Genomic DNA, 14,708 nt, shown 5'->3' with positions numbered 1-14,708 from the left:
TAGTCCACATAGTTGCCCTAAACCTGTCCTTGAGCTAAAGCCCTACTTAATAAGATAAAAGTTGCTTCGGTATCTTCATGGGTTTAAAAACACATGTTTCACATGTCCAAGTCCATGCCATTTTGCTTATTGCATAGGGGATCCATTCCATGTGTTTATTACCATTGTGACCAGAGGATTTTCACTCTTCCATTTCCAGACTCAGGAGAGGTGCTGATCTTGTAGGTACTGATCTCTGTCATCTTCTGAACCATCATGTTCTCTCTGAGATGGAATCAGGAAACCCAGTAGAGTTAGCTCTTGATTTGAGCTGAGGTAGCAACTTCTGGATTTTGGGGCCCTGAATAGCTGGGGGAATTTTTGGTTTTTTTATAAATTGTGGTAAGGTGCAGTAGGAAGAGCACTGGATTAGAAGCCAAAAGACTGAGGTTGTGATTCCAGTTCAGTCATTTCTTAACTGTGTATGTTTAGACAAATCACGTAACCTTTCTGGGCCTCTGTTTACTCACCTGTGAAATGAGTAGACTGAACAGGTGATGAAGTGATCGAGAAGGTCCCTCGCAGCTCTACCATTCTGTAAGTCTGCAAGATGAATTATAAAAGGCAGCAATAATGAGCACCACTTTTTGTTTATAAACCCATATGTATAACTTCAGATAACTTTTTTCTCAAGGTTGTACAGATATGGTATGTTATTTTATGTTATAAATCATGGTATATAATTTAGGAGGTTTTTTTTAGGAAGATGTCATTTAATCTGAGAATCTATAAAACAGCTGCATTAGTTCAACATTTATATATTTTACTTAGTACATTACTACTTATTCATTTGCTCTTTCGTCCATTCATTTATCATGCAAATGGTTACAGAGCTCCTGCCATATATGTGATATTCTTGTTCCTGAGCACTGTTCTAATCCTCTAGCATTAGCTTATTCCCTGAACCTTAAGAGATTTTTTTAAAACTAAAAGAAACCCCTTCAATCATTTAACTGAATCCACCTTTTGATAGAAAATAGTAATATCAAGGGGAAAATAAAGGAACATTATGACACTGTGCAGTATATGGGATGAAGTGATATAAAACATATGGGGCTAATGTCTCCCCTCCTTCTCTTCTCTCTCCTATATTTCCTCTCCAAGGCATCATTTTCTGAAAAGATTCAGCTGCCAGGGAAATGGCAATGGGTAAAGTATGAAGGAAGAATGAGTCACTCCCTTTAATCCTTGTTGACAGTTGCACAGCTTGGCTTCCCTGACCTCTTGAACTATGAGGGTAAAGGTGAAATTATACCATCAGGTCAGCCTGTTACTTTCCTAACAGGCTTGAGATAATTACCAGTAGATAGCATTTTTCATCCATTAGAGATGAACTGAGGAAAGAGGGATGGATTGGATTAAGTCTAAATGCATTTAGAAACACAAAAACATGCCTCTGTTGAAGAGTAGGAGAAAAATGAAATCACTTTTTCCCTAGTTCTCCAAGAAATTTTGAATTGCTTTCTATAAAATAGGAAATAAATTGACACACATTCATTAGAAATCAGCATCTTTACGTCATCAAAATAATTCTTTTTAGTTGTTCTTTCCAAAGGACAAGAAGACCTTACTTTTAGCACCTAAGCCCTTTAGGGATTGTCTTTTTTCTGAATCTTATTCTCCTGTTACAAACTTGCTTGACTATGCTTCTAACTAGGCCATCTTCAAATACTTGGCTCAAAATAGAGGCCAGATTTCTCTCCTGAAGGGAGGAGGAAAATGACTACATTTCTGCATATTTCTTTCTCTGATTTTCATTCTTTCTCCAAAAACAGATGTGTTATTTAGACCAAAGTGGTTACCATAGCATCTCCCTATTTTTTAAAATTTTATGTATTACTTTATTAAAGGAAGTTTTCATGTTGAAAAGAACATGAAAAAAGATCTCACTCACCCCCCCGGTAAACATGTTGTGAGGTTTTGACACTTCAGCAAACACTGTCGGTTCTCCCTGTGAAGTAACTAATGAGAAATTGTCTGCTTTGGTTAACAGAGCAACAGGAAGCAGTTTTAATACCTGTTTCTAAAAGCAAAAAGTATCTTCTCCCATCCCTTCCCAAAGAGCCAAAATCCCTAATCCTATAAGCATCAAAAGTCATAACGTTTTTGAGCTTGAAGGGATATTAGGAACCACCCAGTGAAGTTCTTTTACTAAGGAGGGAAGGGGGAAGGGAAAGATGGAGAGATGCAGCTAGTAGGTGACAGAGCAGGGCCAGAGCCTGGGTCTATAAAGTGCTGCAGTCCAAGGCCCTCCTCCCCCAGAAAGTCACCCAGAGCAGTGCATGTCATGTGTGCTACACAGGAGCTTTGGAAAGGGAAGGGTCTAGTCATTGAGAGCTGGTGGAAGAAAAAGCCTTGAAGAAGGGCAGTCATTCTCTCTTAAGGGTGTGTTTTCTTGAGAAAAGATCTGTGGTGACTCCATCAGGGCAGATGACAACCAAATAGCACTTCACGGTGACTCACAGAGGACAAAGGCTTCTGCAGCAACAAAATGTGGTTTCCAGCTCAGTTTTCCTCTCTGCCACCCCCATGGCTCTCTCTGTTCTCTCTCCTCCTTCCTGCTTCTCATTCTGTGGCTTCCTACCCTCTGCCTTCCTCCTCCTGGAAGAGGTGTTATAGCCACTTCAGTCTCATTTAGATTGAGATCAGCCATCATCATCATCAGATATTCCATTTACCCTGCTTACCTGCCCTTTTTCGGGGGGAGGATATGTGCTTGGAGTACAAGTAATCGATGATACATGGGAAATTGCATGAAGGCATCAGCAGATACAGTTAAATGACATGAAGAAATTTAAAGGCTTAAAGAAAACCCCAGTATTTCACATTATCCCATCATGATGACTGTAACCTCAGAATTGTTATTTTTCTAATGTTCAAATAATTTCTCCTCCTCTTCAAAAAATCTTTCAATGGCTCCCCATCAGAATAAAATCCAAACCTCCCAGGCGTTCTGAGTCTTTCACAATCTGTCTCTAAGTTATCTTTTCTGAATGTATCATTTCAGCCGACTAATCTTTTAATTCAGCCAATAATGAACTACTCCCACTTCTCTGTAATCCTTCTTTCCATGCTCACTGTCTGGAATGCCCTCCCTCCCATCTGCCCCCTAAACCTCCACGTGGTCTACGTTCCCATACTTGCCTGAATTCTCTCTCTTCTCTGTTCTCCCTCTGCACTCAAGGCGAGTTTAACAGTCTGCTTTTTGAGATGTGTGTAACTGTCTCCAGCACCACCACTACTACCACCTCAGATTTCACGGAGACTTTAGAGGAGAGAATAGATTAATATTTGTCCCATGTTATGTGGCATATTTGAGACATGGTCCGTATTTTTCTCTCTCCACTCTCTTGGCTACTCTATACTTTGTTCCACCACATAGTATTAAGGATACTAATTTGTAATGAAATTGTGTACATACTACATCTCCTCCTGGATTGCAATTAAGTTTGTATTCTTCAAAACACTTAACATGGTGTGAGGCAAATAACAATAATAATAACAATAATAATAGATCTACCACTTATTGAGTGCTTACATGTGCCAGTACTCTGTTAAGCACTTTATGGACATCATGACAACTCTGTTCATCATAGAAATTTCTTGAATGCATGTTACTGGTCCATATGGAACAAAGCACAGTTGCTTTTCTACTGCCTATGGGAACCATCCCAGCAGAGAATCTGAAGTCATTGCTAGTGGTGGGGTTGTGCAGCCATGGGCGAGGTAGCAGCCAGGAAACAGCAGTTAATGCTCAACCATATCCTGAGGTATATGGGCCCTTGGATCACATCCTGGTTCTCCATTTACCAGCTGAGCAACCTGAGCAAGTTAATCAACCCGTTTGTGCTTTAGGTCCTTCATCTGACTAAGAGATGATAATTCATCTTAGGTAAAGTGAGACAATACGCAAAGTACCTAGGACAGCACTGAGTATATAGTAGTGGCTCAATAAATAGTAGCTATTCTTCTTGGTATTATATATAAGGCATAGTGCTCGGTACTGTGAAGTAGAGAAGTAAACAGGTTAGAGTAGTGGATCTTGTCCCTCCATCCCAAAGGCAGAGGTCTAAATCCACATGCTCAGCTTAGGTCCCTTTTAGCTTTAGGCTATGATTCTGTACTTTCAAGTTGGCACTTAGAAGCCAACAACCATATGCCCTCACCACATTGCAGCAATTCAGGTCAGGCAGTTGCTCAGTTCAGAGTTACCAAAGCCTAGATGGTAGGGATTGACACCTTTAAAAGGGATCACAGGTAGGGAACGGCCCAACCAAGTAGCCTTGGTTTCTAAACTTAGGACTTGTTGTTGCCATTTGTATTATCATTGGGAGAAAACCTGTAATTCAGCACGAACCTTCTCTCATTAATCATTCAAACGTGTGTGGTACGATTTTGACTAGAAGCTGGACTAGAAGCTCTGTGCAGGTTTGGGAGCAGTTACACTCTTGTGGTTTGAGTAACCTTTTTTATGAGTGTATTACTAAAGAAACGTGAGCTGTTGGCTTTTCAATTACTGTAGTTTACCCCTTCTGAGTTTCATACACATTGAGTCATCGTGTCTACAGGTGACTGATAATCATCTGCACTAATCAAGTTACCGTAACTCGGAGATGAGGGGACCTGATGAGTGCAGGTTGCGTGCACGTGAAGATCTGAGGCTCTCCCATCTTCTTAACAATGAACAATGGTCTGCGTTAACCACAGAACTCAGTCACATATTTCCACTCATCCAGGGGTTGATTTTCCTCTTATTGTTTTGCCTCTTACAACTTCAGCACTCAGCTGTTTTCTGACATGTGCTGCAGGTGGTATAGGTTATGAAATTGTAGGCCTAGTTAAGTAAAACCAACTCTTGGGAGAAGAGATAAAAGCAGAGTTTGTGACGTGCCTGCCCCACCTCGGAAACTTTCTGGAGCCTCTCTGTTAGGCGAAAAGATTAAAAAGATTTCCAGGGACCCCCGGTATTTGGGGAACTGAGTAGATCCAACCACACTGGAAAATCATCAGTAACCTTGAAAAGGCCAGGAAACAAAGTTCATCATTTCTGTGTCACTTTCAGGGGAATGAATATTTGTGACTTTAGACAGCTTTCATGTCCTCAGTCTCGTTCTTCCAAACAGCTCTAATCAGAGACTTATCCAATCTGGCAGTTGAAAAGAAGAACCGTTGATTACTTTGGCAAAGGTCTACGTTTCTGTTCCTTTTTATTGAGTTGCCAAGGTACGGTGATTTTCTGTGCATACTTTTTCTCTCAGGTATTTGTCTGGAAACTGTCAGGTTGGCCTTAAGGTAGTGGGGATACAGGACAAATCTATCTGATTAGATTGGATCTTTTAGCAGGTCTTTTTGTCTCCAGTTTCTCACTGTTCTGGTCCATCTTACACATTGCTGTTACATTAATATCCTGAAAATAACATTTTGACCACAAGCATCTCTTGCTCAATGCGGTTTATAGAGGTTTGCCGTTTGTCCAAATCTAAACCCTACGGTTGGTTATTCAGAATGCCCATCATTTGGTCCCACCGCGTGTTATCTTTTTTCAGTATCTCCTAAAATGTTGGCGGCAAAGTGCCAGGAGGCTCACAGAGCATTTGAAAACCTTGATCCACATGGCAAGAAAGTTATTTTCTTTTTAGTTCTCTTTCAATCTTCCTGATTATACCAAGGAGAAAGATTTAGACGTAATAAGATGTTAATTGTCTTCAACACTAATCACACACTTGGTAATCTCTATTTTTAGCAAAGAGAGAGGGGATCTTTGTCTCCAGGTACTTACAGTATCTGATCAAACTTTAATAAATTGCTGTTTCGTTGTCTTTATTTTTCATAGTTACCTTATATTTGTGGCAAGTGATTCTGGTTTTCTGTTTATGTTAGTGATATAAAGTTTCCTTAAAAAACAAATTTCTTCAGCAAAAAAGGAAAGGAAGGAAATGCGAGCTGATTCAAACAAAATTAAAAACCCTAACATTTACCAAGTGCTTTCTACGTGCCAGGCACTGTTCTAAGCGCTTACCAATTGAGGTAGGTACAATTATTACCCCCATTTTACGTGAGGACATGGAGCCACAGACAGGTTAAGTGACTTACCCAAGGTCACACAACTAGGCAGCATCGAATCCACACCATCTGACTCTAGAGTTCGTGCTCCCAACCACCACACCACCCTGGGGTATGAATATTGCGGAATGTGGAGGGCTGAGTGAAGTTGGAGAAATACTTTCTTCCACGCTTCTTGATATTTTGCTCTAACCAGACTCTCTTACCCCTCCCAGCCCATGTCTTGGACGGTCCCACGTGTCTGTCTTGATTCATGCTCATCCCTCAATTAGGATATCTCTTCTACGTCTCTGAAAATCTAAATCCTACCAGTTCATCAAGACCCTTCTCAAAATTTAGGTTTTCCAAGAATGCTTTCCCTTCCACAAGTACTCCTGAATTTTTTGCATTCCCATAACACTTAAATATACAGTTTGTATATTTACAAACCACCCTGCCCTTCCCTTTTAATTCTTTTTACAGAAGACACGTCACCCACCCTGCTTAAACGCCTCAAACATGGCATTTAAAATAAAATCAAAAGCTTCCATAGAGCAAGGCAGCCCTTTCTCAACTTTTAACATTTATTTTTCTCCAATTCCATCTAGCCAAGTCTTATTTCTCTCCCACTAGGTTGGAGGTACCTCAAGAACAGAAACTGGTTCTTCCAATCCTTTTTGTTTTCTTCTGTTTTGTCTTCCCAGAAGCCTTTACTGTATGGCAGTGACACGTTCTGGAACCACAACATGCCTAGGAAATGTTAGGGAAGAGAGGCTACGGTTTAGCAAATCTCTCAGAATCCAATGTCTACAGAATGAAAAAGCATCAGCAATAATGTTAGCCTCACCTCCAGCCCTTGACACATCTTCCCCACTTTCTCTTGCCTCTACCAGCCACTCACCATTGAGCACATCTGCCATCATTGAAGATCCCGCTCCTGCCTTCCCTGTGGCCAGAGAGCCTCTGTTTTCTAACACACAACACCCACACGCCCTGAAGGTGGCTAAACTCTGTTTTCAAAATTTCTCAGCAGTTTGACATGAGAAGTAGGAGAGGGTGACCACAAGTAAATTTTTCAGTTAAGTGTGAGATAAGTACTAATGATCACACATGTATCAATGATACATCTTTTCAAGCAAAAGAAGAATAACACACTTTATGAAGAGGGCGAAGATCATGATGATCTTTCATCAAGAAAAAGCCTTTTCTAAAACTCTCTACATTTGAAGCTCTTTTATTTAAATCTCAGTCAGTCTGATAACTGATGTGTCTGGGAAGTGGTAAGCTGGAGTTTGGGGGGCTATTTTTTCTGCCTCTGCAGCTATTTAAAAAGCTGCCGAGGCCAGAGCATCCCCACTTTTTGCAGCACTTCCGGCCCCCGGCTCCCTAGTGTTACAAGCAGAAAAGAACAAGCAAACTAAGAGTTCGGGGATTGACTGCATCTTCAGAGTTCATGGACAATAGAAGTGCAGAGGTCCCCATGCTCCTGCACACTGGCGGCTGCCTTGTCCCCTCTTAAGCCCCTTCCTGGTGTTCTCTTGCTTCTTTTCTCCAGGGTTCCCTTCTGACATGAGCAGTGGAAACAACTCACATTGTAGCCTCAACTTAGTGACATCTCTGACTCCCTTTTGCCCGCTGGTTTCAGTTATTTTGACTGTCCAAGCGTGTGCTGTCAATCACTGTCCCCTGAGGCTTCAACACCCGTGTGGGACCATTCTGCCTGGGCTGAGTGTTCTTGAACAGGCCACTTGTCCTTCCTCACTTTCCAAGGACTCCAGAAAATAATTTTACAAACTCTCTGCCTTTGTGTTGTTCCTTTTGTCACTCTTTCCTTCCCTTGTTCTAGGTGAGAAGCGCCACTGCTTTGACGTCAGCTATAATCCCAGCTATGTGTATGAGAAAGAGAGTGAGATGATCCAGACCCGAATGATGGACCAGGCCATCAATAACGCCATCAGCTATCTTGGTGCCGAAGCCCTGCGCCCCTTGGTCCAGACACCACCTGCTCCCACCTCAGAGATGGTCCCAGTTATCAGCAGCATGTACCCCATAGCCCTCACCCGTGCTGAGATGCCGAATGGTGCCCCCCAGGACCTGGAAAAGAAGAATGTCCAGCTGCCAGAGAAGAGCCTGCCTTCTGAAAGAGGCCTCTCCCCCAACAACAGTGGCCACGACTCCACGGACACTGACAGCAACCATGAGGAACGCCAGAATCACATCTACCAGCAAAATCACATGGTCCCTTCTCGGGCCCGCAATGGGATGCCGCTTCTGAAGGAGGTCCCCCGCTCTTATGAACTCCTCAAGCCCCCACCCATCTGCCCAAGAGACTCCATCAAAGTGATCAACAAAGAAGGGGAGGTGATGGATGTGTACCGGTGTGACCACTGTCGAGTCCTCTTCCTGGATTACGTGATGTTCACTATTCACATGGGTTGCCACGGCTTTCGTGACCCTTTTGAGTGTAACATGTGTGGCTATCGAAGCCACGATCGCTATGAGTTCTCATCTCACATAGCCAGAGGAGAACACAGAGCCATGCTAAAGTGAAGATCTGGGCCCAGAGATGATTGGCACCTGAGCATTCAACATCATTTTTAAAAGCTGATAATACCCCTCACCTAACAAATCACTCTCAAAACAAACTCAGTTCCAATCCCCTTTTCATGCCATTTTAGTGTCCAAAGGATCACGTTCACACGGGCAGCAGAGAAATGCTGTCCCCATTCAGAAATTGTTTGCAGATATATCATGTTACTACTTTTGTGAAACCTTTGTTTTCCCGTCAGGGACTTGAATTTTATGATATTTAAAAGCCAATGAAGCATTTGGTCATTATCTTTTGCAGCAATAGACAGGCATTCTTTGGAGTCTGTTGCCAACCAGAAGAGTCCCCTGGTTGTGCTGCATGAGACATTGTTTCTGAGACACATCAGCCATATGTGGAAAAGACTTTTAGCCATATGCCCAGGTCCACAGAGAAGAACTGCTGACCAGCTGACCTTGCTGGGAAGGCTTGCCCTTCTGCACTTCACACAAGACTAAAGGGTTAGGATATAAACCTTCCATCGCAAATTATAGTCTAACAATAAGGAAAAGAACAGCCATAAAATGTTACCAATAACTGAAGTCCCTAGTCTCCAAGCATCAGATCCACTTCTTACCACACAAGCAAAAATAACCCAAGTTTTCTGATGGTACTTCTGCTTCTACTCTTTACCCTCCCGTCTCCAATTAAAAGCTGCTTTGAGTCAAACCATTCATGCACAGGAGAAACTCTCTCTCAGAGGAACTAATGGTTTCAATATAGACTGTCATGGGAACTCCAGGAGGTTGTCCACCATGGGTGATGGCATCCATGTCCTGCTATCTCGAGTGGCAGGCTTGGTTCTGAGGCTTGGTTCTGAGGCGGGGAGTTGTTTAGCAGCAGCACCCAGGGATGGAGGGAAGGAGGAACAACCACCTGAAAGTTTTTCATCTCCTTCATGGAATATTGGTGGACAAACCCAAAGCACACTGGCCAATGATTTTTTGACCAAAAAAATACCAAAGAATCCTGAAAGTATGACTTAGCCTCCCCCTCCCCACAGGAAAGGAACCGAGGATGACCAGGATCAGAGCTGAACTTCAGGATGGAGTGAGAGGGGAGCACCTCTGCTGGCAGGATATCCTCGATCAGGCAGGTCGGAGTTGGGGGGAGGGTTCCCAACCCCCATTTTAAATGGAGCTGTTGTATTCCACAAAGATTCCCGGAAGTCTGACCTTGGTTCTGCAGATGTGTCGGTCATCTTTGTCATTAATTATGGGAGACATGCTATCAAGGAAAAGTGATGTAATAAGCGTAAAAGTAGGGCTTCCCTGGTGGCGCAGTGGTTGAGAGTCCGCCTGCTGGACACGGGTCCCGGTCTGGGAGGATCCCACATGCCGCGGAGCGGCTGGGCCCGTGAGCCATGGCCGCTGAGCCTGTGCGTCCGGAGCCTGTGCTCCGCAACGGGAGAGGCCCGCGTACTGCAAAAAATAAATAAATAAAAAAAATTTTAAAAAAATGTAGAAGTAGCACTGGACTGAGGGTCACAAGATCTGCTTATTCCATATTTGCCACTACTTAGCCAAGTGACTTTGGGCAAATCACTTAACTCTTAAAACTAAGCTTCCTCAACCATAGAACTAGGAATTGGATTCAGATGTTCTCGAAGGTCCTTTACAGCTTTAAATTTATGTGATTATGCAGGAACCACAATTATTTTTTTAAACCTCTTAATGTATGGGTATTAAGCAGAAGAGTATGTATATGAATATACGTTTCACATTTCTTTGGTGTGAAAATGGAAGTATTGTTAAGTTTTTCCTTTAACCACTGAGTTGTGGTGTGAAGAGGATGGTGGAGAGGAACAAAAAACAGGAAGGGATTTTGATCTTGCCCCAGAGTGTACACACAAACGGGCACCTGCAGCTGCTTGCCAAAGCCTTTTTTTTTTTTTTTTTTTTCTCTCCTTTTAAAGAACCTATGTTAGGGAAAATAAATCCGCTTCCAGGAACAACTTCATGGAGCCTGTTTACAAATTAAGAGTCAGCTGTGTGAACATTTCTACCGGAGCCAAGAACCCACAATTCCTGGTGGATTAGCGTTTTATGTATCTGCCTTGATATTTCGAAAGGGCTTTATGCATTAGGCTCAAACTCAACTCGTTTATGTGCTGCCAGTAATTAAAATGTTCCACCACAGACTGCACAAATGGTTTATCCTTCTTTGTAGCATGGCGTCTGTCTCAGGAAAAAAGATCTTGTGAAATTCCATGGCAACAGTCCCAACACGTTTGAGATTTCAGCTAAAAGACTAGATGTATTTCGGTGTGTAGTCTTCAGTACCTCACTGTATTTCCATAATCCTGGACTCCAAGCTACACCAGGTTGCTTATACCCATTGTGAAAGAAGAGCTGCTTATTATATTCTTGAAATATCACACATCATGTTGACTCTTCAGGGGACAAAAGAAAGAGCGTTTGAAAGCAAGGATTAGTAGGAGAGAAAGCTAGGGAAAGCGAGCATTTCTACCAGCTTAGTGGGAAAGTCTTTAGTGAAGAGACCAACTCCTGCACCTTAAGATAGTGAAACTAAGGCCCATCCCACCAACCTGGGAACTCTGTAAGTATAACCCTCATTTCCTCTGTGAGTAATGGATTTTCTGAATGATTTCCATTCTTCTGAGGTCAGTTTTCTGAGTGGGGCGACCACTCACACAGGCTGCACTTTCGTTGTCGCATTCTGAGCCTGGACTGGGACATGTCAAGTCCAGAGAAAATGTATATGTGGAAACTCCACATTCTTAAATCTTGAAGTTGAAACAGGTGGTATGTAGTCGTTCCCACAACACAGGTAAACACTTACTTCTGCAGGCAATCCTTATTCTACTTAACCCCCTCCCTTGCTGGGGGTGGGAAAGAAGGTAAAGGAGAACCTTAGCAAGATGCCTAGAAAGGAGGACCGAGGAGGATTCACATCTGACCCTGCTGGACGGTGAGGTCCCCTGGCAGCTTCCGACAGCACGTTTCCTTTCTCAGCCAGAGTCCCTGTGAACGTGAGCCTCATAGGTCTTCTCTCTCCATTTCCCACCAACCCTCTTATTAGCCAGGCCCCCACCACACACCCAGGAGACCGAAATCTGAGGAACAACCAAACCCGTGAAAAGTTCCCCTTACAGCCAAGGTGGCAGAATTGGGATGAGTGTGGAAAAGACCGAGAGCTGGCTCTCCAAATGTTCCTTATCGCTATTTGAGTTGTTGCATAGGTGTTCCTCCTGGCAGAGAACAAAACAGAGGTGTCTCCCCCATTACCCTCCACCAACACCACCAGGAAAAAGAGAGATGTTAATAAATCCACCAGGCTTTCGATTCCCTAAGTCATTCTCCCAAAAAGATGTATTAGCCTTGACACAGAGAAGCTAGCTAATCATATGCTTTGTTACCCATTCTGAACTGTTCCTGACTCAGCTTCTGACTTTGTCAGTGACAAAATGTCTCACCTTTTAAATGCAAGGCTTAACATTTTGCCAGACCCAGAAGTAAAGCGACCTCAGATTTCTTTTGCAAAGATAAATGTTTAAAAACACAAAATTTTACTCAGTTGAAACGCTGTGTTATTAACAAATCTCACGTCAACATAACATTTTTTCCAGGTAGCCTCTGTATCACTGTTCTTATCCTCTGCTTTTCTTCCTCCTGCGAAATGTGAGATTTAGAATGTTTTCAGGGGAAAAAAGCAGTACTTCTGATCTATATCCCAGGACAGCCAGTAAGACTGTAATGGAAATGTTAAATGTTTAGTGTTTGAAGTCCTAACTTTAAAGTGTACTCCACTATGAGTAGGTACGTTGGTCTCTAGTGGAGATTTGGAAACTCTGTGATACTTAAGATTTGAGTTCTCAGAGTGTCCAGGCTCTTTGACAAAGACTCAGAATTAGGAGTTTGAGCTCAAGAAGAGACAAGAAAGTGGAGTGATGAAACTTCTGTCCTAGAAAATAGAATTAGGCTGTGCAGAAGACAAGAGATACACAGTGATCTCTCTTATCTTTTAAAGAATTAGGAGCTATTTTTGTGCTCAGACAGAAAGTATAGTTCAGAGAATCTCTATAGGCAGAGTTCAGAAAAGCAGAATGATTTGGGATTTAAGTGCCTGTAAAGAGGACAATTTTGACCTGAAACCAAATGCTAAACCTGGGTCATCCCAGGGAAAGGACTCTGTTCTCTAAGCCTAACAGACTGAACAGTTCTGAGAATGATGAGTGAACCCAGGGTCGGAGACTGTGGACTTGGAAGAGCCTAGAAGAGAGGTGTAGGCTTTTGACTTGTATGAGCTCAAAGCACAAGACTGTACCTCTGTTTACCCAAGCTGTATATAGCGTGTCCCATATCATGCCAGCAACATGAGAAACAGGGGCTTCCCTGGTGGTGCAGTCATTGAGGATCCGCCTGCCAATGCAGGGGACATGGGCTTGAGCCCTGGTCCGGGAAGATCCCACATGCCGCGGAGCAACTAAGCCCATGTGCCACAACTACTGAGTCCGCACGCCACAACTACTGAGCCTGCGTGCCACAACTACCAAAGCCCGTGCGCCTACAGCCCGTGTTCCACAACAAGAGAAGCCACTGCAATGAGAAGCCTGCGCACCACAAGGAAGAGTAGCCCCCACTCGCTGCAACTAGAGGAAGCCCGCACGCAGCAACGAAGACCCAATGCAGCCAAAAATAAATAAATAAAATAAATAAATTTATAAATAATGAATTTTTAAAAATTAAAAAAAAACCATGAGAAACAGGTCTTTGCACTTTGAAGAAGCTGGAGGCAAGTTTCCTCTGAATATTACAATATTGGAGTGTCTTATATGCTGATATTGAGTTGTTATTTGAAACTGGAATGTTAATGTTTTGATTTTTTTAAATGTAAGGACATAACAATATCTACCTCCCAAGGACGTTGTGAGGTTTCATGTAATTTTGTCTATTAGGTAAAGTTACTCTGTTTTTTGTGTGCGTGGGGGCAGATTTTGTTGGATGGTTGCAAATTTTCCACTATATGTACTGTTTCTAGATTTAAAGACATGGAAAATATTCAAAGACCATACTAGGACTGTGATAGTAATTCACTTGCCAATGAAGGCAACTGATCGCTAACACACATGTTTCCTTCATGTTGTTTTAATGCCTAAGAGTAAAGAATATGCTGAGCCTTAGAACCAATGTGTGTGAACCACATGGTACAGATACTTCATGGCTTTGAAGCCAGGGAAGTAGCCTAGCTTTGCTCCCTCACCGTCTTACGAGCCCTCAACCATTAATTCTTCAAGCGATTTAGAGTTTCCTCAAATGGTTCTCACTGTCCATCTCTCCATCCACCCCACTCTAGAAGCCTGGAGAGCAGTCCCATGATGCCACCCGCCTTCTCCCAAGCCCATGCCATGCATCTGGGGGTCCTAGTTCATTTTCTGAATATGGGTGCAGCTTTGCTTCACCCTCTCCTAAAAAGACTGAGAACAGACATTTTGACATGTTAGGAAAATGGGGCAGCCTTAAAAATGACTGATCCCATTGCCAATGACTCATTTACACAAGGACTTTTCCAGGTTAGCAGACAAGGTCCTTTTCGGTGGGCCTGCTTCTGTGGGTTCACAGAAACCAAATTACTGTGGGTTGCAAAGAATTAGCAGGTCATTTGAAAAGCAGACATCCCTTCACCCAGACTGTGGTTTTGCATGCTCAGGTTCTCAGTCTGTGAGCTTTGGTGAGGGATCCTTTTGGCTACTGGAAAAACCATAGTTTATTTTAAATTTCTGGTTGCCAAAGCCACCACACGTGTGGTCTGTGGATGACCCTTGTCTGCAGAATGATGGGGCGGGGGCGGGGCAGAGAAGGGAACATGGTTTGGGGCTCAGGGTGGCCTTCCCACCAGGAGTGAGGGAGAGAGAACTTGCCGAGTGGTTTTGACACAGCCTGTGCTCACAGCACGCTCATCTGGGTTTCTCAGAAATGCCCTCCCTGCCCAGCAGTGACCTTCTCTCTTGACTCCTCTCTGATTTTACCTGGAGTCTGACCCCTTGGACCCCTGTAGTGCCCTACGCCTCTGTAAAGAC

The 14,708-nt window shown here is 43.1% G+C and overlaps 1 protein-coding gene across 3 annotated transcripts in view; it reads left to right on the top strand.

Moving 5' to 3' along the window:
• Positions 1-9,749, top strand: part of IKZF3 (IKAROS family zinc finger 3) — an 82,463-nt gene extending 72,714 nt beyond the window's left edge. For all 3 annotated transcript variants that reach the window (XM_027094454.1, XM_027094453.1, XM_027094455.1), the window contains one exon: positions 7,928-9,749. In XM_027094454.1, coding sequence (XP_026950255.1) covers positions 7,928-8,631 — 704 coding nt within the window. In that variant the 3' untranslated portion in view covers positions 8,632-9,749. The remainder of the gene's footprint in view (positions 1-7,927) is intronic.
• The last annotated feature ends 4,959 nt before the right edge of the window (positions 9,750-14,708 follow it).

This window comes from Aethalodelphis obliquidens, unplaced genomic scaffold (genome assembly GCF_003676395.1).
Source record: "Aethalodelphis obliquidens isolate GAN/ISIS:26980383/991018 unplaced genomic scaffold, ASM367639v1 scaffold89, whole genome shotgun sequence".
NCBI lineage: Eukaryota > Metazoa > Chordata > Mammalia > Artiodactyla > Delphinidae > Aethalodelphis > Aethalodelphis obliquidens.
The sequence above is the reverse complement of the archived record's forward strand: the minus strand, read 5'-3'. Positions and strand labels throughout refer to the sequence as shown.